The sequence below is a fragment of the Zonotrichia albicollis genome, chromosome 25 (genome assembly GCF_047830755.1).
Source record: "Zonotrichia albicollis isolate bZonAlb1 chromosome 25, bZonAlb1.hap1, whole genome shotgun sequence".
Classification (NCBI taxonomy): Eukaryota; Metazoa; Chordata; class Aves; order Passeriformes; family Passerellidae; genus Zonotrichia; species Zonotrichia albicollis.
Window position 1 is genome coordinate 3,949,659 of NC_133843.1, and position 21,265 is coordinate 3,970,923.

Sequence of the window (21,265 nt, forward strand, 5' to 3'; positions counted from 1 at the left end):
GTGATGTCTTTAGCAGTGTGCCCTACTCTAAAATATATAAAGTACACGTGGCATGTTTAAAAGTTTCCTTTGTTTCCTGAAGCAGCTGTTCCTGGACAGCATAAAGATCTTGCCCTCCCTAAGCCCTGGGGAAGAGAAGCCTGAAAAATAGGGCAGCAAGTGCTTTATTGCTGTTGGTATAGAGACTGCCACTTGGGGAAGAAGTCAGCCTGAGCAGCCCTCTTGCTTCTCTTTTCTAGTAATGGCATGATAAAGTAGAGAAGTACCCAGTTTTGAGGGGGCACTGGGGGTTACAGAGAGAAACACAGTAATCCCAGATGGCATGGGAGTGATAGCTGAAGTCCTATAGCACAGGAAGAACTATGGGGCAAGTGTTGACAGTAAGAAATCATGCCTGGGCAGGTGAATTAAGGGCTTAAAATCACTGACAGTACCTGTGTGTGCAGGTCTGGATGACTTCATCATTCCCGCCCATGTCCAGTAATGTTCATTTCATGGAGTTTCTTCAGCTGCTGCTTAGGCTCAGAGTGTACAATACAGTGTTTTCATCATCTCATACCTCAGTGTTGTGGCATATCTCACTGATCAAAAGCCCTGGAAGTGACCTGCTTCATTAATATATATATGCATGCATCCTAGAATATTAATTTTAAATGCTTTCATTTGCTGGTAGAGACCATGACCTGTAACAACTTACTGCTAAAGACAGGTTCTCTCTTTAGCAATGAGGGGCATTGAGGATATAACCACAGTTTTATTTCAGAAATAGGTGCTCCTGCATCAATGCCACCTCAGAAATCAGCATTAAATGATCAAATTGTTACTGCAGCATGAAAGATGTTCAGGATTTGTGCTGTACAGAAGAATTGAGCAAGATTTTGTAGACCAGTGATGGATGATTTGCAAAATAGAAACAGAGCAGTGGCAGTGTGAGTGACGTGGCCTTAGACTGCTTCCATCCCCACCCACAGCTTGTGCTGTATGAGAGAATATGGTGAGAGAATTCTGGCTTGCGCTGCAAAACAGAAAAATGTCTTCATGCTGCATGGCTTTTTTTACATTGCTCAGCTGTCACACTTGTTCAGTTCAGTCTGCGTGTGCTCATGCAGGGGATGATTTAACACAGAAACTGCTGGTAAAGGAACAGCACAGGAGAGCCAAAGCCCTCAGAGTGGCTCCTCCACACCAGGGTATCTGAGCACAGTGCTTGGGAACAGGCAGGTCTTGCACACCACTGTTAGCTCAGTGTTCAGAATTCTGTGGGGCAGTAATTCCATGCTGGGCAGATGCAGCCCCAGTGGGATGTGCAGGAGGTCATGGACCCTCATCCTTTAATTCTTTTAACCAGTTACTGTCTGTCAGTTTGGTTGGGCAGCATGTTAAAAACATCCAGATGTCCAGGGGAAAGTGTGAAAAAAGAGCAAGTGTTGTTAACACTGTTTGCTGCTGAGAACTGCCCATTAATTTTTCATCTGTATTTTCAGCAGTATTTCCCTGTAATAGTTCAGGCTGCACTGCCAAGTCATGTGTGGCACAGACAGTTTCTTGCTGCTTGAAGCTTGCTTGGCAAAAGGACTGAAGATCCTGTGGGATGTGTTCTTGTCTGGTACAGCAGTGTGCAGAAATTAGAAAAGCAGCTCTCTGTGCTCATTTCTTAAAATTGGCCTTTTAGGCAGAGGAAGGCTTGTCCTTTACTGCTTGCCTTGCTATTCTCTTAGCTCTGTGTCCTGGGCATTGGGTACCACACAAAGGAAGTGCAGAGCTGATGTTTGATGGAGGTGTTGTGCCTTTACTACCTGTTGTAATAAAGTGTGGGCAGAGGCAGTGCTCTGAGCTGTGCCTGCCCATGGGGGACAGCTCAAAACCAGAAATCCTGCTGTTGGCAGAGGAGGGGCTGTTATGGGGTGTGGGTGAAGTGTTTGCAGGTGCTGTGTTTGATCCCCCCTGTCAGAGCAGGCTCTGTGCACCGGGAGCTGTTACCAGGCTGCACAAGGCACGTGCTCCTGCAGCCTCCAGTGAAAACTTGGGCACGTAAATGGCTGGCATCTGTTCAGATCCTTACTGAGGAAATTCGGTGTTTATTGGTGAGCACTGAGGGAGAAAATGGAGGTGTGGCTTCCAGAGTCTTGGAGATTAAACTAACTCCTCTGCTCCCTGCGTTTTCCACTCTCTGTGCCTGCTGTGGTGGCTTATTGAGCTGTTGGTGCAGGTGTGCTTTAAATTCATTGTGGAGGGTTCTGGGTTAAGAAAACACCACTGGATTAAACCAACTCTGGCAAAAAAAAAAAGAAAAAAAAAAGAAAAGGTAATATTACACAATATCCAGGTTGTCTGTGTGTAACTGTACAGTTATGTTATATATAACTGTAATACAGGTTGTAACTCTGTAAGATGCTGGCTGATATAAACAACCATGTAACCTTAGAGGATTTGTAGCAGAATTGTTCTGCATCTTTAGATGAATCCAGTGCATAACCTGCTGTTACTACTGTGATCAGTAGTAGGCTCTCTCACAATGCAGATGGAAATGAAGCTTGAAAGATGGGTTGTGTTCTAGGGAAATGCTTATGAAACTCTAACCAGTTGCTTAGTACTGGTCAAAATCTGACCAGGCAGCTCCTCCCTGTCCCTCCCTGCTGGGACAGTTCAGCTCCCCCCTGGTTGCCACCACCTCTCCTTGTTATGCTAGGGGAAAGATAGTGAGAAGTAATTTTGGTGTTGTATTGATATTGTTGAATTTGAAGAAGAATGATTTCCACAAAAGATGCAATGTTCAGAATATTTTCTGTGAAATTATTCTGTCTCCTGGAGATACAGAAATGTGGTTATTTTCATCACCTTTGGTGGAGAAAGCCTTGAAGAACACCTTCAGAAGCGCTCTCTGTGGTTTCCTAAAGGACATTAAAATGTTTCTGAGATTGATATGTAGTGGGAAAACTCAATAAATGCACAAATTTGAATGTGTAACTTTTTAGCTCACTAAAAGATTTTAAATTCTATCATCAAAAAAGAATTTTTGGGAAAACCTTAAATATTTATGTCAATATGTTCGTATCCATGTGGATCTTAGTTGCCTTGGGACAGAGTGAGGGTGCTCCCAGTGCAAGACATTTCCTTGAGCTCAGGCTATTTAGATTTCCTGTACAACATAGCAGGAGAAGAGCTTATTTGGACAGTGGTTTTTATGCTCTTGAGCTCTCATCTTTAGTGCACTGCAAGAGACTTGCTTGTCATGAGATCTTCTGCTGGCTGTAAAAGACAAAAATGTGGAAACTGTTCCTGTAACTTGAGTGCCTGTTAAGCAGGTGGCCCTGCAGAGACCCCCTGAAGTGAGGAAGAAAGAAAAATGAGAAATAACACAGGATGAAAGGTCTTGAACTTCTCAGAGCTGTAATGTTCAGCCCTGTGGTTGTTGTAACCCTTCTCTCAGGCATTGCGAGGTGCATCAGTTGGCTCATCAGCAGTGTGTGAAATGTCTGGACATGGTCCAAAATGCTGCTAATCATGTGTTCAGGGCTGGGGTGGAAAAGGAGCATTTGCCTCATTGCTGAATTCTGGAGAAACCTTGGGGGAAGGTGTTCACTCTCCCATTCCCTCCCTGCCTTCCCCCATTTTTTTCTTTCTTGTGTTTTGGTTTGGTTTTTTGTCTGTTTGGGTTTTTAATGTTTGTGTTTTTGTTGTTGTAGGGGTTTTGTTGTTGTTGTTGTTAGTTGCTTGTGGGGTTTTGTTTGGTTTTTTTGTAGACTAGTGCAGTGCATGCACTTCCAATGACCAGGGTTCCTTTTGAAAGGGACATCTTGGTATAATTGACACTACAGAATGATGAAAACACTATACAGAAATAATTTTGGAATTGTCATCAGTTATGGTTTGCTTAGCCAGTGATTTTGGTCACCTGGGAAATGCACGGGGGCACCTTCCCTGCTCTGCTGCCCCTCTGGGCTCATTTGCTGCCTGGAGCTTTCTCATTTGGGGGCACACCCTGATCTGGGTGAATTCTGGTGGTCTCTTCTGGAAACAGAGAGGGCTCTGGCTCTGGCCATGCTGTGCTGGTGCTCCAGAATGTTTGTTTGTTTCTACTTCCCATTTTACCAATAGCAGCATATTTCTAAACTGCCTGATCTGGTTAGTCTTGCCCTTATTATTTCCAGGAGCACTGCCAGGTGTCTGAATAGGAATACCTGGGAGCACCAAATGTTTTGAATTCTTTTTCCTAAGAAAAGTTCTCTGCTTTCATTTCTTTGGTGTAGTGTTTTGTTTGGTGTCTGGGGGCATTGGTGTGTGACAGGTATGCCTTTGGTGACTTCAGTCTTCTGACAAAAACTGACAGGGAGTTCTCAGTGTCTTGGGGATCAGGAAAGGTGGAGGTTTCACTCATTACAGATCATAAAACCCAGAGAGAAGAGCCTGGAAAACAATCACAAACATAGGGCCATCCATTTCTGTTCCAGATTGAAAAAAATGGGGAGAAAATAGTAATCTGTACTTGTGTGTTTCACTGTGTGTCCAGGTGTACAGAATTATTCTCTGTGGACCCCTAAATGAGTAGGAACAAATCCCAGAATCTTGCAGCCCTGAGCTTGTTGGTTTATTACTCCAGTTCAAGCCAAATTTCTTCTTTTAAAAAGATGCTGCTTGTGCCTGTACAAGGCTGAGGGCTCAGATGTGATGCCCAGTGTGGCTTGGTGCTCTCAGCTCTAATAAATACAGGTTCTGAGGGCTCAGATATGATACCCAGTGTGGCTTGATGCTCTAATAAATGCAGGTCCTGGGGGCTCAGATGTGATACCCAGTGTGGTTTGATGCTCTGGTAAATGCAGGTGCTGGGGGTTCAGGTATGATACCCAGTAGGGCTTGATGCTCTCAGCTCTAATAAATGCAGGTGCTGGGCACTCAGATGTGATACCCAGTGTGGTTTGCTGCTCTCAGTTCTAATAATGCAGGTGCTTGCTGAGGGTTCAGATGTGATACCCAGTGTGGTTTGCTGCTCAGCTCTAATAATGCAGGTGCTGGTAGCCAGCTAGGGAGAGCGGCATTACCTGTGTGGAGCCCTGTTCCCTGCAGGGCAGGTGTGGCCACTTTTGCAGGTGCCTGGGCTGTGTTTCACAGGGAGGGGAGCTCAGCAGGGCCAGGTCTGTGCCAGTCTCTGCAGTGGACGTGCTCTGCCTGGCAATGGGGAGGGAGGAGACAGCGGTGTGGACTGCACTGCAGCACACTGCAGCACTCCTTGAACAAAGATCTGCTGGGCAGACAGGGCTGCTGCTGCTGCTGCTGTGTGCTGGCCACAGCTGAGGGACAGGGCCCTGACACCTCAGAGTACCAGCAGTGTGTGCTGATACAGCTGCCAGTCCTTTCCCAGGGGCTTTGCAATTAACAGGACAAATGAAGGATTAGTAAGGCACTAATAATAAATCTTTTGGATTTGTGAGCTCACCTCTGACATGAGGTTAGATGGGAGGTGCTGGCCACAGTCCTTTGTCCCTGGCCCTTGAGCAGCCGGAGGGAGATGCTGAAGCTGGCCAGGAGGGAGTGGAGCTCTTGCCTGCTGTCAGACCACAGCAGCCTCTTGGTGAGAAGGGGATGTCTCCAGCCCCTGGAGATGAGCTGTCTTGTACCAGTGGTCTGCAATATTGTCCTTAGTGCAGTACAGCAGAGATCCACATCTCTCCAATACCTTCTGCTGAGAGCTGTGCCTCAGTGTAGCATAGAATACTCCTACAGCCTTCCAGGGAGGGCTCTGTGTTCTTGGAGAAGACTGACATGTTTAAAACCTCATCAGAGCATGTCTATTTTGGTGCACACACTCCTTTTGCTGTCATTGGGAGTGGTTCTGGGTTTATGAGTGTTCTGCACCACCACACCATCTCTATGGATGCATGAAACTGAACAGTATGGGGGCTGTCTCTCCCTTAGAGTTTACTACCTGTGCTCTTAGCATGATATCAGGATTCATTAAATGTTCCTCTGCACAAAACAGTCCTGCCCAGCTTCACATGAGCTGCATGAATCTGCAGAAGGAGCTCTGCATTTGCAGCCATTCCCTCTGCACTGACTGGCCCTATCCAGAGAATCATTCCCTCAGCTGATCTCTGTGGGATCAGTTCAGCAATGATCTGTTAATCTGTCTGAACCTCCCTGCTCCACCACTCAAGCCTTAGGAGCTGTAGGATAGTGCTGTGTTAAAATGCAATGAGGGGAAAATCAGTAACACAGATTTCTGCAGGGACCAGAGGGCTCCAGAGTTTGAGTGGTGTTACAGGATTGTCAGTGCCCATACTCCAAATTGTGGTGGTTCTGTTTCTGGCACTTGGCTGAAGCTGTTTTCCAAGAAAGGGAACCTGCCAGGGAAGGAGAAAATGCCCTGTTAAAGGCTCCTTTTCCTAAGCACAGAAGGAAGCAGTGGAGACTTTTTCTTCCAGATACCATTATTGCATGATTCCAGGAGGCAGGCCAAGCTGAATTCAGGACTGTTATAAAGAAGGGTTGACTCTAAAATGGCAGATGTGATCTTACTGAAATGCTCAGTGAATGGGGATATTTGCTTAGAGTTTGTGTTTTGAAAGACATTGCATTACCCCTAGTATTGTGTGCCTACAGCTGGACTCACAGGGAAAGGGATTTGTCCTCTACCCTCATTTTTCATTTTTCTGTCTGTTTCTGCAAGGAAGTTCTCTGGAATTGCAGTCAGAGGGTTGCTGCAGGAGGTGGAAGAGGATGAAGAGCAAGTGTGTGTGTGCACTTCCAAGCAGAGCAAACCTCCTCTATCACTTCCAGAATAGCTTTTTGTGACTTGAGCTTCCTTTCCATGGAAATGTCCTTACTGTGGCTTTCTCCAACCCAGATAACCAGTTCAGGATGTCCATACTGGAGCGACTGGAGCAGATGGAGAGGAGAATGGCTGAAATGACAGGCTCCCAGCAACACAAACAAGGAGTGGGAGGCGGGAGCAATGGGAATGGGAACAGTGGAACACAGGTGCAGGTATGAACCCTTCAGTGTCCAGACCCAGCTTTATGCTTTCTTACCAGAGGTTTTTTTGTGGGGTTTGGAAAGGGTTATAGTTTGTCCTAAGTGACAAGTCTGGTTTGTGGGTGTCTAACAGCAGCTGGTTTTTGGTCGCATTTGCTACTGTTTCAGTACTTGTAGAAGAGGAAGGCTGCGTGTTCAGGGAAAGCTGCGGCTCCTTTCAGTAATAGGAGCTTCTTTGAGCTAGGTCTCAAGCTCTTGGAGGTCTTTTACTCACCTAAGATAGCTCAGCTACTTTTGGAGGCATAAAATCAGCAGGATGGCTCCTGTTGCAGTGTTGGAAACAACAAGGTTTAATAAAAGGCAAAATAACAAACAGAGAAAAACCGAACTACATGCAAGAGGTTCTTGCTCCTGATAAAACACTTCACAAAAGCATTAGTTTCTTTGTTCTCTTCTATTTCTAGTAAATTGCTTAGGTGGAATTTCTAGTAAATTCCTTAGGTGGGACTTTTTGGCTTCTAATTAAGTTTGAGGTGAAGTCTCCAAGGTCTTATGAGGTGTCTTTTTCACCTAATCGAGGAGAGAAACTTCTGGGCTTCTTTTTGAGGGGACAAAGGATAGTTTTGTCACTCAGTCAATGAGAGGCACATTCCCATTCCTCTCCGTGGTTAACTGGGATGTGTGTGGTGTTCCAGTGCGTTTCTGGGACTGGGACCCTGGGCAGCTGCTTTGAGAGCCGTGTGGTGGTGGTGTGTGAGAAGATGATGAGTCGCGCGTGCTGGGCGAAGTCCAAACACTTGATCCACTCAAAGACTTTCCGAGGAATGACCCTGCTCCATCTGGCTGCTGCCCAGGGCTATGCTACCCTCATCCAGACCCTCATCAAGTGGCGGTAAGACCCAGCCTTGGACTCTGGGCTGTCAGCACAGGCATGGCAGGAGCATTTATAAACTCTGCTCAGTCCACATTTCTGGGTGTCTTGTACAAAGAACCATGCCCTTGAACTTGTTCCCGTGCCCTGATCTGATGGGACCTCTTGACCTCTCTGTCTCTTGAGAGCTGCTGGATCTATTGTGCTCTCCATGCCTGTGGTGGGGGCACTGTCTGTAGTAAATACACCTGTTGTGGTCATGTAGTAAATACATGTGTGTGACCTCTTCTCTGTGGTACAGAGCTTTGAATAAATCTGTGCTTAGACAACGATTCTGACATGGTTACAGAGCATCTTTCCTTCTCTTGTTTCCCCTGCAGCACCAAACATGCAGACAGCATTGATCTGGAGCTGGAAGTTGACCCTTTGAATGTGGATCATTTCTCCTGCACTCCTCTGGTAAGAGCAGGGTCTGAAACTTCTGAGAGAGTCTGAGAGCACTTTGGGGAGTTCTTTATGATGTGTCATTTTCCTGAAGCGTTGCACTGTCTGTAGAGTGGATGTTCCTGCTGTGTAAATGGTAAGGAATAGTGCTGCCAGCTTCCTGGCATTTTGTTGAGAGAGGGCACACAAAACAAAACTTTGTCATTGAGAAACATGAGGAAAGGAGACAGTTCTGGTTAGTGTTTTACATAGAATCTAGTCTCCACTATCAGGGTGTGAAAAGGACTTTACATGCCTTCTTTCACATTGTCCTCTGTGACTGTTTAACTGTAGAGGTTGTAAAGTTATAAACTGTCTTGGTCTCTGGAGTCATGAATCATGACTGAGGACTAAAACAAGCAAAAAGCCAGAACAAATGGAACCAGAACTGCCAATTTACAACTCAGTATTGATTTTATGGTTTCCAACCTTTGGTCCTGACTGCATGTTCCTGACCTCAGATTCCTTTGTGTATAAAGATCTCACTGTCTCTGCAGTGATGTCAATGTCACTAAAAAAACCCAAAACAGAAGAAACCAAACTGTCAGCTTTATTTGGAGGTTTCTCTGTTATAGAAGAGAATAGGATGTATTCAGTCCCCTATGTTGGGTTGGTTTTGTTGGGTTTGGACATTGATAAACATGATCTGCTGCCCTTGAGCATGTCATGGTTTTGTCTATCAGAAGAGTTTTTCCTTGAGCTGGGATTAACAAGACAGGAGAAGGCAGGTCTCCAGTGGGTCAGTTACCTTTTCTTCTTTAGATGTGGGCCTGTGCCCTGGGCCACATGGATGCAGCAGTGGTGCTGTACAAGTGGGACCGCCGCGCCATCTCCATCCCCGACTCCCTGGGCAGGCTGCCCCTGGCCATCGCTCGCTCCCGGGGCCACGTCAAGCTGGCAGAGTGCTTGGAGCAGCTGCAGAGAGATGAGCAAACTCAGCTTGGGCAGAACCCCAGGATTCAGTGCCCCTCGAGCACAGACTCCAACACAGAGAGCTGGGTGTCCCAGTGGCAGAGTGAGCTTGCTGCCTCTCAGGAGCCTCAGAAGGGAGTCACAGTGATTTCGAGTACAAACACAGGTAAAGCATTCTGGAGGGTGTGCTCCATTTTGCTGACATTTAAGGTGTGAAAATGTGGGGACAAGGAGCTCACCTGGGCTGCAGGTTCTACCTGTAGCCTTGCTGTCCATGATTAATTATTTTCTGGTGCTACATACCCTTGCATAAGCATCAGGAGGAGTGAATGCCTGCTTTGGAAATGCTTGTGTATCTTAGGAGTGGCTGAGACAGTATCCTCCCTGGGTGGTTGTTACTCCCTTTGCACATCCTGTCAGGTGTTCATAGAGCACAGCACAAACTTTGGCCTGAGGCAGAAGCTGATGATGTTCCTATAGCAGTCGTGAGTTGCATGTTTAGTTTTGACCACTGATCTGTTTGTTTACAGAGCTGAGGCGGCCAAGATCAGAACCTTCCAGCTATTACAGCAGTGAGACTCAGAAAGATTACCCTGCACCCAAAAAGCATAAGCTGAGCCCTGAGTATTTTCAAGCCCGGCAAGAGAAGCTGCTTTCCACTGCACTGAGCCTGGAACAGCCAAGCATTAGGAAGCAGAACTCCAGCTCCAAGCAATCCTCCACTGAGACAATCAGCCCCAGTGAAGGGCTGAGGGACTATGGCCGGGAGCTCTCCCAGCACATCCCAGAAGTTACTGGGTACCGGGGCTCTGGCAGCCAAGCAGGCATCAAATGGAACCCAAAAGACATTTATATTGGTGTGTCTGCAGTGCAGGTGGCAGGGAGCCAGAAGGGGAAGGAGGCCGTGGCCCATCGGCTCCGCCAGCGGGAGCAGATGAATGTGTTGATGATGGCCGACAGGGAGATGGTGGATGCAGAACTCTTGTCCTACAGGGACAGCACAGGGGATGAGGACTGTTTACACCACATGGATGAACTGCAGGTAAACACACCCACAGATCCAGGATCAGCAGTCTCATACAGCATGGAGGCTGCACAGAGGATCCTGACCATGAGAAACTCCCATGGAGGTCTCTAGAGACTCTGAATTGTGCTTTGAGGAAGGGAGGTGGTCACACAGTCAATGTACTCTCTTCCAATTTCAGTGCAGATATAAAGGCTAATGGTTAGCATTTAGGGTTGTACACTTCAACAGCATACAGAATGCACAAAATGGTTTGCAGACATGCAAGGAAAAAGGAGAAAGCAGAGCCTGATCACAGCAGTGCATGTGACTCAGGTGGCCCAATAGTCGTGTGGGAACTGGGCAGAAGTCCTTATAAAGACAATGTGAGAGAGGTAGTGCTGTGGTTACAGGTCTGGCCTCTGCACTTCAGAGGGAAGGAGGTAGGAGAGAGTGGAGAGTGGAAGAGACAGTGGGTTTGGGAGGAAGAATCCCACTAGGTATGAAATAGAGGAAATAAAAATATAACAGAAGCAGGAGAGATATATCAGATGTAGTCACAGGGAGAAAGATACTGTGATTGTCTGAGCAAATGGGTAATGGGAACACAGCCTTACCTGTTCTGCCTTGGCATCTCTGGTTGTTTTCTGGCTGGTGTAACGTGGGTGAAGCAGAGCATTGCAAAACAAAAAGAGTTTTTATTCTGAGTTGAAAATTCCTGTGAAACTTGCTGAGCTGAGGGATACCATTCAGAGGGGTTCCTGACAATGTTTTGTCCCAAGATTTTTAACTTCTCTTGATGTGCCTTCGTTGTCCTGGTATGCTCTACTGCACGTCTCAGCAAGGGTGGCAAAGTCACATTTCTTTTGGAAATAACATAGCAGTGACAGCTGTAGAGGGAGGGCCCAGAAACCTTTCTCCAGATCTTTTGGGCTCCCCATAAAAGGAAAAAGAGGTCCAGAGAATATGAAACCCTGCAGTGCTTGGTCTGAAGAATCAGAAAATCAAATGAGCACTTGTTTCAACAGTGGAGTGAAATTCATTAACAAACAGTAGGTTTGGGCAAAATGGGGAATTGTGTCTAAGGCTGGGCTGTAACATGGAAGCACAAGGCACCTTCTTCCAAGCAGCTAAAGTTTGCTGTTCCTTCCCCCTTGGCAGGTGAACATGATGACACTTGCAGAGCACATCATTGAAGCTACGCCTGACAGGATCAAGCGAGAGAATTTTGTGCCAATGGAGTCGCTGCTGGTGGAGAGGACAGACAGTGCTGCCATGAGCACCACCATGAGCTGGCTGGCCAGTTACCTTGCTGATGTTGATCACTTGCCCAGTGCTGCACAGATCAGGTCAGTGAGAGCTCTGAGGTTGGGTTTTGGTGTGGTGTGAGCACTGGGCAGCATGTTCTGCCTCTTCAGCCTGCAGGTGCCAGTTCTCAGTGAGGCTCAGCTCTGGCCTTACTGGCACACTCTTGTGCTCAGATGTATTGTTGCCAACACAGTTACAAATTCATGGAATGGAGTTTTCACTCCAGCACCACATCTGTGCAGTGCAGGATAGGCAGGCTCAGAGGTGTGGGATGTTGCTTGGAGAGAGAGACAGGAGCATAAACTTCTGTCTTGAACTCAGAAATGTTGTTGTCCTTATCTGTGATGCAAACCCAAGTGCTTTGTAAGCCAATAATTCCTACTGTGATTGGTATTTCAGAAGTCTGTATAGTGAACCCCTGACCCCTTCTTCGAACACCAGCTTGAGCCCTGCAGGCTCTCCAATCAGTGAAATAGCTTTTGAGAAACCCAGCCTTCCCTCGGCAGCAGACTGGTCTGAATTTCTGAGTGCATCCACCAGCGAGAAGGTAGAAAATGAGTTTGCACAGTTAACTCTGTCTGATCATGAGCAGAGAGAACTTTATGAAGCTGCCAAACTCGTCCAGACAGTATTCAGGAAATACAAGGTATGTGGCTCAAACGTCCAGTGTCTTCCTTGATGGGGGTGTGAGAGAGAGTATAATTTGTTACAAACCAAAATGTGGGTAATATCTACTCCAGGGACAAAAATACAGTTTCTATCATAACCTTTTCAATGCTTCTGACATTTGCTTGTTGATGTTTGCCCAACAAGTACTGTGTAGGAAGTGCATGCCATGCCATGCTGTGGTAGAGCAGCCCTCACAAAGCACATCCTCAAAATGTAGAGTACCCTCTTGGGACTTCAGCTGCTCAGAGTGACCCTGAGAGAGGTTAGAAAGTCTCTTTTGCCAGCCCAGCAGTCAGAGAAGGAGTCAGAACTCTTCAGTTCTCATTCTCAAGGTTGTTTATTATTTCTTATTTATAAAATTCTTTCTCCTGGCCTGCCAAGGTCTGCTCAGCAGGACAGACAGAGGCACTCTGCCTGCCCCCAGGCAGTGTTATCTTTTTATATTAAAAACTACGTGTACACTATTTACCATAACTTCCCAATACCTATCACCTATGTTAGACAGTGAGCTTCTACTCTAAACCCATCTAAAAGTGCCAACATCACAGCAGAAGATGGAGGCCAAGAAGAAGAAGGAGAAAGGCTGGACATGCCCAGATTCCTCCATCTTGCCCCCTGAACCCCAATTCTAAAAACCCCAAAAAATCTATTTTTTCACCCCGTGACAAATGGATTATTATTCTACTTAGACTTTTGTGGCTTGCAGATCCTCATATAAGGGTGGTAATTTGCTCCATGGGTCATAATCAAAAACACAGGTGTCTTGGGTTCTGTGCCAGGGTCTCTGAGCCCCCAGGACAGCCAGAGGGATGTCCTGAATTCCTACAGTATCCCAGAGCTTCGGCTTAGTTTACATATATGGTGTAAAGAGGCATTTTGAAGGTTTATTCCTTACATGAGTTGACAGCAGAGGCATCTCCAGGAGATGCCTAGGCCTGAGTTGGAGCAGGCAGGGTTGACAGGAGAGGTTTTCCCTGCAAGCAGATGGGAGCCAGGTCACCTGTGCTGGGTTTTGGTGCACTCTGCCTGATGCTGCTCCTTCCTCTGTCCCCACAGGGTCGTCCTCTCCGGGAACAGCAGGAGGTGGCTGCTGCTGTTATTCAGCGCTGCTACCGAAAGTACAAACAGGTAATCAAGAAAGTAAAATCTTATTAACTCATGTAAGTGCCATGAATGCACCCCTGCCCACCCCAACAGTGGCCATTGTCCCACTGTTCCTCTCCTGTGCTTTTCAGCATGCAGTAATTAAATACCTTGCTCAGGCAAAATTGAAAAGGGAAGAAGATTTGTGTTCTGATTCTTAGTTTTGGAGGGAATCCTTAAATTTGTTTGTGATGATGCCTGTGGTTTTGCTGTGAGGTGGAGGGCTGTGATGTATTCCATATTGGCCTTTGTGCATGCTACAGCCTGAGGATTCTCTGACTAGTTGCTTGCCAAATTTCATTGTGAAATTGAAGTTGGTTTTGCCTTTGATAAAGGTGAAGATGAAAAATAGGTTGTTTTATTTTGCACATACTAAACTTTTAAACTATGGGAAGTCACATGTTGTAGGTTGATGCAAGTTTTTCCAGGACTGAGACTGTTCTCCAGACTCTGGTTGGAGACATGTTTTCAGGCTGAGTTCTCAACCCCAGAAAAAGAAGATACCTTTCCTTTTTGATTTTTGGTTAGTTTTTTTTGTTGTTGTTGTTTTTTGGTGGGTTTTTTTTGTTTGGTTGGTTTGGGTTTTTTGTTTTGTTTCATTTTGGAGGTTTTTTGGTTTGGTTTTCTGGTTTTTTTTGGTGAGGACTAGAGCCCACATTCTTCTTCACACTTTTTACCCTGCTAGACACAATCTGTCTAATGCCTGGCAGCATGGTAACAGAAAGTGAGGCAAGACACTCATGCTCTTTTACAACCCTCAAAAACATTTATTTGGGAAGTCTTTCTAGTGTTAGGTGACTGCATTGGGGTTCACATCCAACCCATCACATGGCTTTCATTCTGGAGTGATGCTTCCTGTAGTAGGGAAGCTTAATTCCATTCAAAAACTGCTTGAAAATTGCTTTGTCTTGGATCCTGGAATCACTTCTTTCTGCAAGAAGATTGTTTGGGTCTTTTGGTTTGTTTTGCATTTTTATTTGCAGAACTAACATTAACTATGTATTTTTCTGTTTCTCCCCAAGCTTACTTGGATAGCCTTGAAGGTAATACAAATACAAACACTCTTTTGGAAACAGTTCCCTCTGGGTCACTAATTGTCACACTCAGTATAAACAAGGAGAACCTGGCATTTTGGAGAAACCTTTTAATAGCATCCACTAATAAATGCCTGTGGTTGAGAAATCAGTGACAAACCAGACTTTCTGGGAGTTTTGTAAGGACTGCTGTGCCACAGTTGCATCAGTTCCCATGAGCAGGGATGGGCTGAGCTGCTGGGAGGGATTTGCAGCAGTTTCCAGAGGACAGGCTTTAGTGCTCCTGATCAGCTGTCACTTGGTCACCTTGGCATTTGGGGGGCACAGAACATTTATCCCACCTGTCAGCCAGTGTCCTCTGCATTCTGCTTGCCTGCTGAAGTATTTAGACCATTCATCTTTGAAATACCTGCATGCTGAGTTCCTAAAACCAGCATCTCAGTACGTTGCTGCTCTTGCTGGAGGCACAGTTGTTGGTGCCACTGTTAAACTGCTCACAGTCAGTAATTCTCTCCTGGAAAGATGGATTTCCCAGCTGTGCAACACCTTGATCTGGTCAGATTCTAGAGTCAAATGAGCTTTTCTCAGGGCTAGCAGGAGGCAAGGTGTGCTTTTCCTGGAGAGAATGTGTCCCTGGGGTGATGTTCCATCCACAGCTCCCCATGCCCTGTGGGTTTGGGTCAGCTCAGAGCTGAGCTCTGGGCACTGAGCTCCCCAAGGCTTTCCTCTTTGGGGAGGAGCTCAGGTGACATCTCCACTGATCCCTTTCCCAGAGAGAAGAAGAGAACAAGAGGAGGACAGGGTGCAGCTACTCAGGGCTTAGAGCTGCAGACATGGTGGGGTCTGGTCTGTGCAGTGACTGCTGATTTCTCTTTCCTGTGCCTTATTCCTCTGATCTGTGACTGCACTGAGCAGTGAAGGTTTGTGACTGCATTGGAGCAGTCACAGCTCATGGCATGGTTTTGTATTTGAACCCTTCTGTTCAGGGGTTTCTAACTCAGCCACAGAGGTCCTATCTGGGCTAACACTTTGAAGGAAAATCATTACTAGCCCATGGGTGGACTTGTTTAAAACAGCAAATTTTAAATCACAATCTGATCCATTAATTAAAAACATTAAAAAGAAAAAAGAAGGAAACAGCAAAAAAAATAGAAATTAATAATGGCAAAATATAACTGCTCCTAATGACTGCTTCAATTCCAAAAAGTGAAATTTGGTAAAAGGTTGTTTGTGATGATATTGGAGGGTTTTTTGCTTTGGGGTTATATTGGGAGGGTTGTTTGTTTGCTTTTGGGCTTTTTTTTCCCAGTAGAGTGGAAAATACTGAGAAATGTTAGGACATTGCCCTGTACAGGGCAGTAGCTGCTACTCATCTGTCTGATAAAGTGAGCAGAAATTAAAGCTGATAAAATATCTAGGAACAATAGACACATCAGTTTTGAAAGTATTAAAACTATTTAAACTTAGAAAATAAGATCAGCAGACACTGAAAACCTCTGTTATAGTAGCATAAATGCAACTTCTATACATAATTCTTCTTTTCCATCTTAAAAAGGACTTTAAAATATTCATGAATGCACATGGTTTCTGTTAAGTGGTCATCACCTTGCATGCTGTCAGAGGAAAAGGATGTAGAAGAAAGATTTTCTTTTTAAGAGTTTGTGCCTGCTTTACTGGGAGTCACTGGGCTAGAAATAATAATAATCACAGTGCTAGATGGAATTTGGATAGTGTGTGACTGCTCATGCAAATTTGTGAGTTCATTGGATGCTTGTTACAGATTTCTAATGAGATTTTGTTTTGCCTGTGTCTTAGGCTCAGTATTAGACTTACAACTGTTGTGGTTTTGGGGGTTTGTTGGGGTTTGGTTTTTAAGATGGGGACAGACATTTGGTGCAATAGGACAAGTGGGAATAGTTTCAGACTAAAAAGGGGAGGAATTAGATTAGATACAAGGAAGAAAGATTTTATAATGGGACTGGTGAGTCACTGGCACAAGTTGCCCAGAGATGTGGCGGATGCCCTGTCCCTGGAGACGTTCAGGAACAGGCTGGATGGGGCTCTGAGCAGCCTGATCTCCTTGAAAATGTCCCTGTTCATGTTGGGAGGTTGGACTAGATGATCTTTAAAGATTCCTCCCAGTGCAAACTATTCTATGATTCCATTAATCCATTAAACTACTCCACAGGCAGAAAAACAGATAGCTGTTTTCTTGGTGCAGACTAAGTTCTGCCCCTAATCTTAAAGCTGTTCCAGTTTGCTGTCACCATTTTCTTATAGGAATAGATACTTCATTAACTTCTCATCACATTTTAGTGGCTCAAGAGTATTTCACTGTAGTAACCTGCTTCTTTTTGGTCCTGCTGGATGGGAGCAGGCTGGATGGGGCTCTGAGCACCTGATATCCTTGAAGATGTCCCTGTTCACATTGGGTGGTTGGACTAGATGACCTTTAAAGATTCTTCCCAGTGCAAACTATTCTGTGATTCCATGAGTCCAGTCAAACTATTCCACAGGCAGAAAGACAGATAGCTGTTTTCTTGGTGCAGACTAAGTTCTGCCCCTAATCTCACAGTTTCCAGTTTCCTGTCACCGTTTTTTACACCATTCCCAGCCAGGGAATAGATAACTCATTAACTTCTCATCACATTTTAGTAGCTCAGGAGTCTTTAGCTGTAGGAACCTGCTTCTTTCTGCTCCTACTGGGATGCCTCAGCTTCTCTCTGTTTCTGTTGTAGTATGCACTTTATAAAAAGATGACGCAAGCTGCCATTCTTATCCAGAGCAAATTCCGAAGTTACTACGAGCAGAAGAAGTTCCAGCAGAGCCGCCGGGCGGCGCTGCTGATCCAGCAGTACTACCGCAGCTACAAGGAGTGCGGCAAGAGGAGGCAGAACCGCCGGGCAGCCACCATCGTGCAGCAGAAACTCAGGTGAGCCCCGGCTGAGGATGCTCTTGGCATCTTTGTGTCTTGCTTTGGTGCTGTGCTTCACAAAGGCCAGTGGGAAATGCACTGTGGTTTGTTGGCACTGACATATTATAGAAAAATCCTTTTGCCAGGATCTTTTCTCCTGAGAAGCTGGGAAGCTTCAGCTTCTCCATGTTTTGGTACTTTGGAATGTGATTTGGAGAGTTGTTTACCCAGCATGTGAATTGTTTTTACTTGATGACCAATAACAGCCAGCTGTCGAGGCTGTGAGCAGTCACAAGGTTTTATTATTCATTCTTTGTTAGCCTTCTGATGTCTCCTTTCTTTTGTATAGTTTTAGTATATAATTTTCTTTTAATATAATATATATCATAAAATAATAAATCAGCCTTCTGAAACACGGAGTCCAGATTCTCATCTCTTCCCTCATCCTGGGGACCCTCAAACACTGCCACAGTTTGTAGGATAATTATTCTTGCATTTAGTAGTGTTCTCCCCAGTTTTGCCTGCACTTCAGTGTTGGGGTTTTTTGTGTTTAGAAGCAGTCTGCTTACCAAGAAGCAGGATCAAGCTGCTCGCAAGATTATGCGGTTTTTACGACGCTGCCGCCACAGGTATGACACTGTCTTTTGGTATCTGCCCTTCCTTAGAGCACTGTGACAATACCCAAGTGTGTCTGCAATGAGTGCAATGTAAATATAATAGAACCAGCTCACTACAGATCTCAAAGAACAAAGCTGAGCTGTTTCCATGATCTGCTGTAAAAAATGAAATTTTTTATTTAGTACTGTTGCTGAAAGAGGATTGAGTACAGCTCCATTGCTTATAATGTAGAACAGCCCAGGTTGTTTGACTTTAAAAGCTGGACTTGAGAAAGTCTAAAACAAAGCTTGTTTTAAATCATAGCTACAGCTTCTGAGTGCCGCCCAAAGCATTCAGGGTATGTGGGAAAGTGCAAAAAGTGATGACAACTGGTGTGTGCTGGAAATGCCTTTAGTTTGGACACAGAATCGTTTGGTTGGCTCTCCTCCAGTGTGTGTTCTCTTCAGTGTGGGCAGATGGGATGTGGCAGAAGAGCAGCACAGGTTTGTTCACGTCAGCCACAAAAATGAACCAGCATGGGAGCAGCACAGGCTTGCCAGAGTGCTCCCCTGTGGCAGCACTGCCACACCAGCAGGGTGTTTGCTGTGGGTTTTAGCTGAAAGGATCCCCTACATGATCAAGTTGCAAACTGGGACTTTGCCTAGACAGTGGTGAATCCTGAATTTCTGACTCTGCCCCCTCCATCCTCACTACCCATGCATTTCATCCACTCAGGTCACACCTGATGCATTTTGAAGCATGTTTAGTTCAGTCCAGTGACATTTAAGAAGGAGAGCTCTTAGAGGCATATGGTAGACTCCTGATTTTAGAAACAGACTCGGTCCTTATTGCAGGATTTCAAAGCTTCACTTTGTTAGGAAGTCAGTGTGGCTCATGCTGTGGAAGTACATCTTACCTGCAGGTTCAGTGGGAATTAACATGTGTGGACAACAAAGAGGGCTTTGTAGTTCCCAGGCTGATTCCAAACAGCCACAGTCATTGATGAAGAAGCACAAGTGGCTTCCCTTTACAGCAGGGCATATGGAAGAGACCAAAGTGGTTGTTTTGTTGTGTTTGCTGTGCAGCATGTCCTGGAGGTTCAGAACTTCTGTGTCCTCTCAGATCTGCTTGAGGGGGGAACCATGTGCCAAGTTTCCATCCATGGGGTCTCTGGGGTCAGCCTGAGAGGCTCTTAGAGCCAGCTCAGACACAGCCCAGGGCATGTGGAACCCCCAGTGTCCCACCAGCACCCAGGATGTGCCATGCACTCCCAGCAGGGCTCAGTTCAGACTCCAGCTGTTGAGTAACACAGATTCTGCAAGGCTTAAATTGCCCCTGATTCCAGCAGTTCTTGACTTCAGCTCATTGCCTTGCTCTTTCTCAGTGTCTCCTGTTCCCTTTGCAGAGAGACCCTGCTCATCTGCACCCAGGCTCAGTCTCTCTCCAGCAGCACAATCTGGGCATCCCTGCAGGAGGGGTTCAGCTCTTGGGGAGTTCCAGACAGAAATCCAGGAGCAGGGGGGATTCTCTGTCAACATCACACTGTGCAGTGCTGGAAGTTCTGCAGCAGTGCAGTCCTGTCCCATGTCCATGTTTGTTACCACTTGTGGTTGCTCAGGAACTCAATCCTGGTTCTTGGCTAGGATGCAACAAAAGGAAAAAGTGACTTGTCTCCACTGAAGATGTTAACAGTGGTTCAAAACTGCCTTGTTTTACCTTCTGAAATAGAAATGATCACAGGGTCATGGTTGCATGTTTTCTCCAAGCAATCATAAGAGTTTAAAATTGTCTTAATGTAACTATTACTAGTAATTGACTAATTAGAACAGGAGCATTGTGGCATTGGTAAATGCTAAAAGTGAAAGCAAGACTTAGCAAAATAACAAAACCAGCATTCAGAATCTGCTTGAAAAATACATAAATTTGGCAGATTTGTAGAACTGCTTAGAAATGTGACAGGTTTGAGTCTCATTCCCCATTTTCCAAGTTTCCAACAGTGTGCACTTCATGCTCTGCACACTTGGGCTGCATCTGTGTTCTTTTAGTGTCTCACAGACCCTCGGGCTCCTGTGGCTGCTGGAGCCCCACAGGGATCTGGTGCCTCTGCTCTCTCAGTCAGTGGCAAACACTGTGCAAACCAGGTTCTTGGAGCTTTATTACCACACAGGATTTTGAAGACAGATCAGAAGCCTTTTGCTTGTGTAAACAACTGTAAAGGAAAATATAATCCTGGAAATTACACAAATCATCTACTCAATAGAACAGAGCTTCACTTGCTGCAGTATCTCAGCTGACTCAGACTGACCTGTTCATTTCTTTGCTCCCTGTCCTGAGGAGCAGATCCCTGTGCTTGCCCTGGCACAGCCATGTCCTGGTGAGGGCACCCACCTCCATTCCTTCCCAAACCTGGCTCTGCAGCTCTCTCTTGGCTGCCTTGTGGTGCAGGTACACTGGGGTACCAGGTGAAATTGCTTCCTTCTCACCTGCTCTTCCTCAAGCTTTCTGAATTTTCTTTGTGTCTCAATAACAACATTGTTCCTCCCTGCTTGATTTTCTTGCTTACCTCTTCCTAAGGAGAGAGTAATAAAGCTTAGGATGCTAAGTGAGTTTCAGATCACCTCTGTGTAAGCTTCCTAATTATATCCCTTCATTCTCCATGTGACACTCACAGGGTACAGCTGATGAGGATGGGCTGGTGCTTGGGCTAAGAGCCCACACTCTTTCTGCTTGTTGAAATCTCATTGCAGTCTCCTCCTGTATCATTCCAAATTAGCACATTGCTGCTATAAACAAGAATTTAACAAAGTCCCAATCTCCAGAAAGAAACACTTCAGCCCTCCAAGCTCCTGAACATCCAGGGGTGAGCCATAACAGCTAGTACCTAATGTTAGTTAATGCTCTGTGGTATAAAAATGACACTGTGGAGCTACTTTTTAAACCACAGTGCCTTGTCAGTGCAAGGGATAGAAATGACAGCTATTTTTGGAAGATCTGAGGGAGTGAGAGAAAAGAGAGCATGCACAGGAATGTCAAACAAACAGGATCTTGTAACAGATTTCTGCCAGTTGATGGAGCTGCGGGAAGAGGCTGCAAAAGCCAGTTGCAGTCTGTTGTGAGAGAGTGAGCTAAGTGAGAAGGCAGTAAATGCTTAAAGTTCAGAAACTCAGCCTTTGAAAAATTGAGTAATTTAACTTAGGCTTCAGCCATGAGCAAATTCTGTTGTTGAGCCAAAAAATTACTCTCAAGAGTTTATTCTATAGCCTTTAGGTGAGATTTATTCAGGGTTTCCCCAGGCAACTGTCTGCTTGGTGGGATTTTATCCTGTTTAAAATTAATCAAAGTCTACTTTAAGCCAATTATGA

At 45.6% G+C, this 21,265-nt stretch overlaps 1 protein-coding gene across 9 annotated transcripts in view; it reads left to right on the plus strand.

Moving 5' to 3' along the window:
- Positions 1–21,265, plus strand: part of CAMTA1 (calmodulin binding transcription activator 1) — a 242,706-nt gene that overhangs the window by 209,300 nt on the left and 12,141 nt on the right. For 6 of the 9 annotated variants that reach the window (XM_074558612.1, XM_074558613.1, XM_074558618.1 and 3 more), the window contains 11 exons: positions 6,842–6,981; positions 7,665–7,861; positions 8,221–8,299; positions 9,086–9,401; positions 9,766–10,277; positions 11,400–11,587; positions 11,946–12,192; positions 13,272–13,343; positions 14,381–14,401; positions 17,131–17,324; positions 17,861–17,935. In XM_074558612.1, the coding sequence (XP_074414713.1) occupies positions 6,842–6,981; positions 7,665–7,861; positions 8,221–8,299; positions 9,086–9,401; positions 9,766–10,277; positions 11,400–11,587; positions 11,946–12,192; positions 13,272–13,343; positions 14,381–14,401; positions 17,131–17,324; positions 17,861–17,935 (2,041 nt within the window). The remainder of the gene's footprint in view (positions 1–6,841; positions 6,982–7,664; positions 7,862–8,220; positions 8,300–9,085; positions 9,402–9,765; positions 10,278–11,399; positions 11,588–11,945; positions 12,193–13,271; positions 13,344–14,380; positions 14,402–17,130; positions 17,325–17,860; positions 17,936–21,265) is intronic. The other 3 variants (XM_074558614.1, XM_074558616.1, XM_074558617.1) reach the window with 2 other exon arrangements.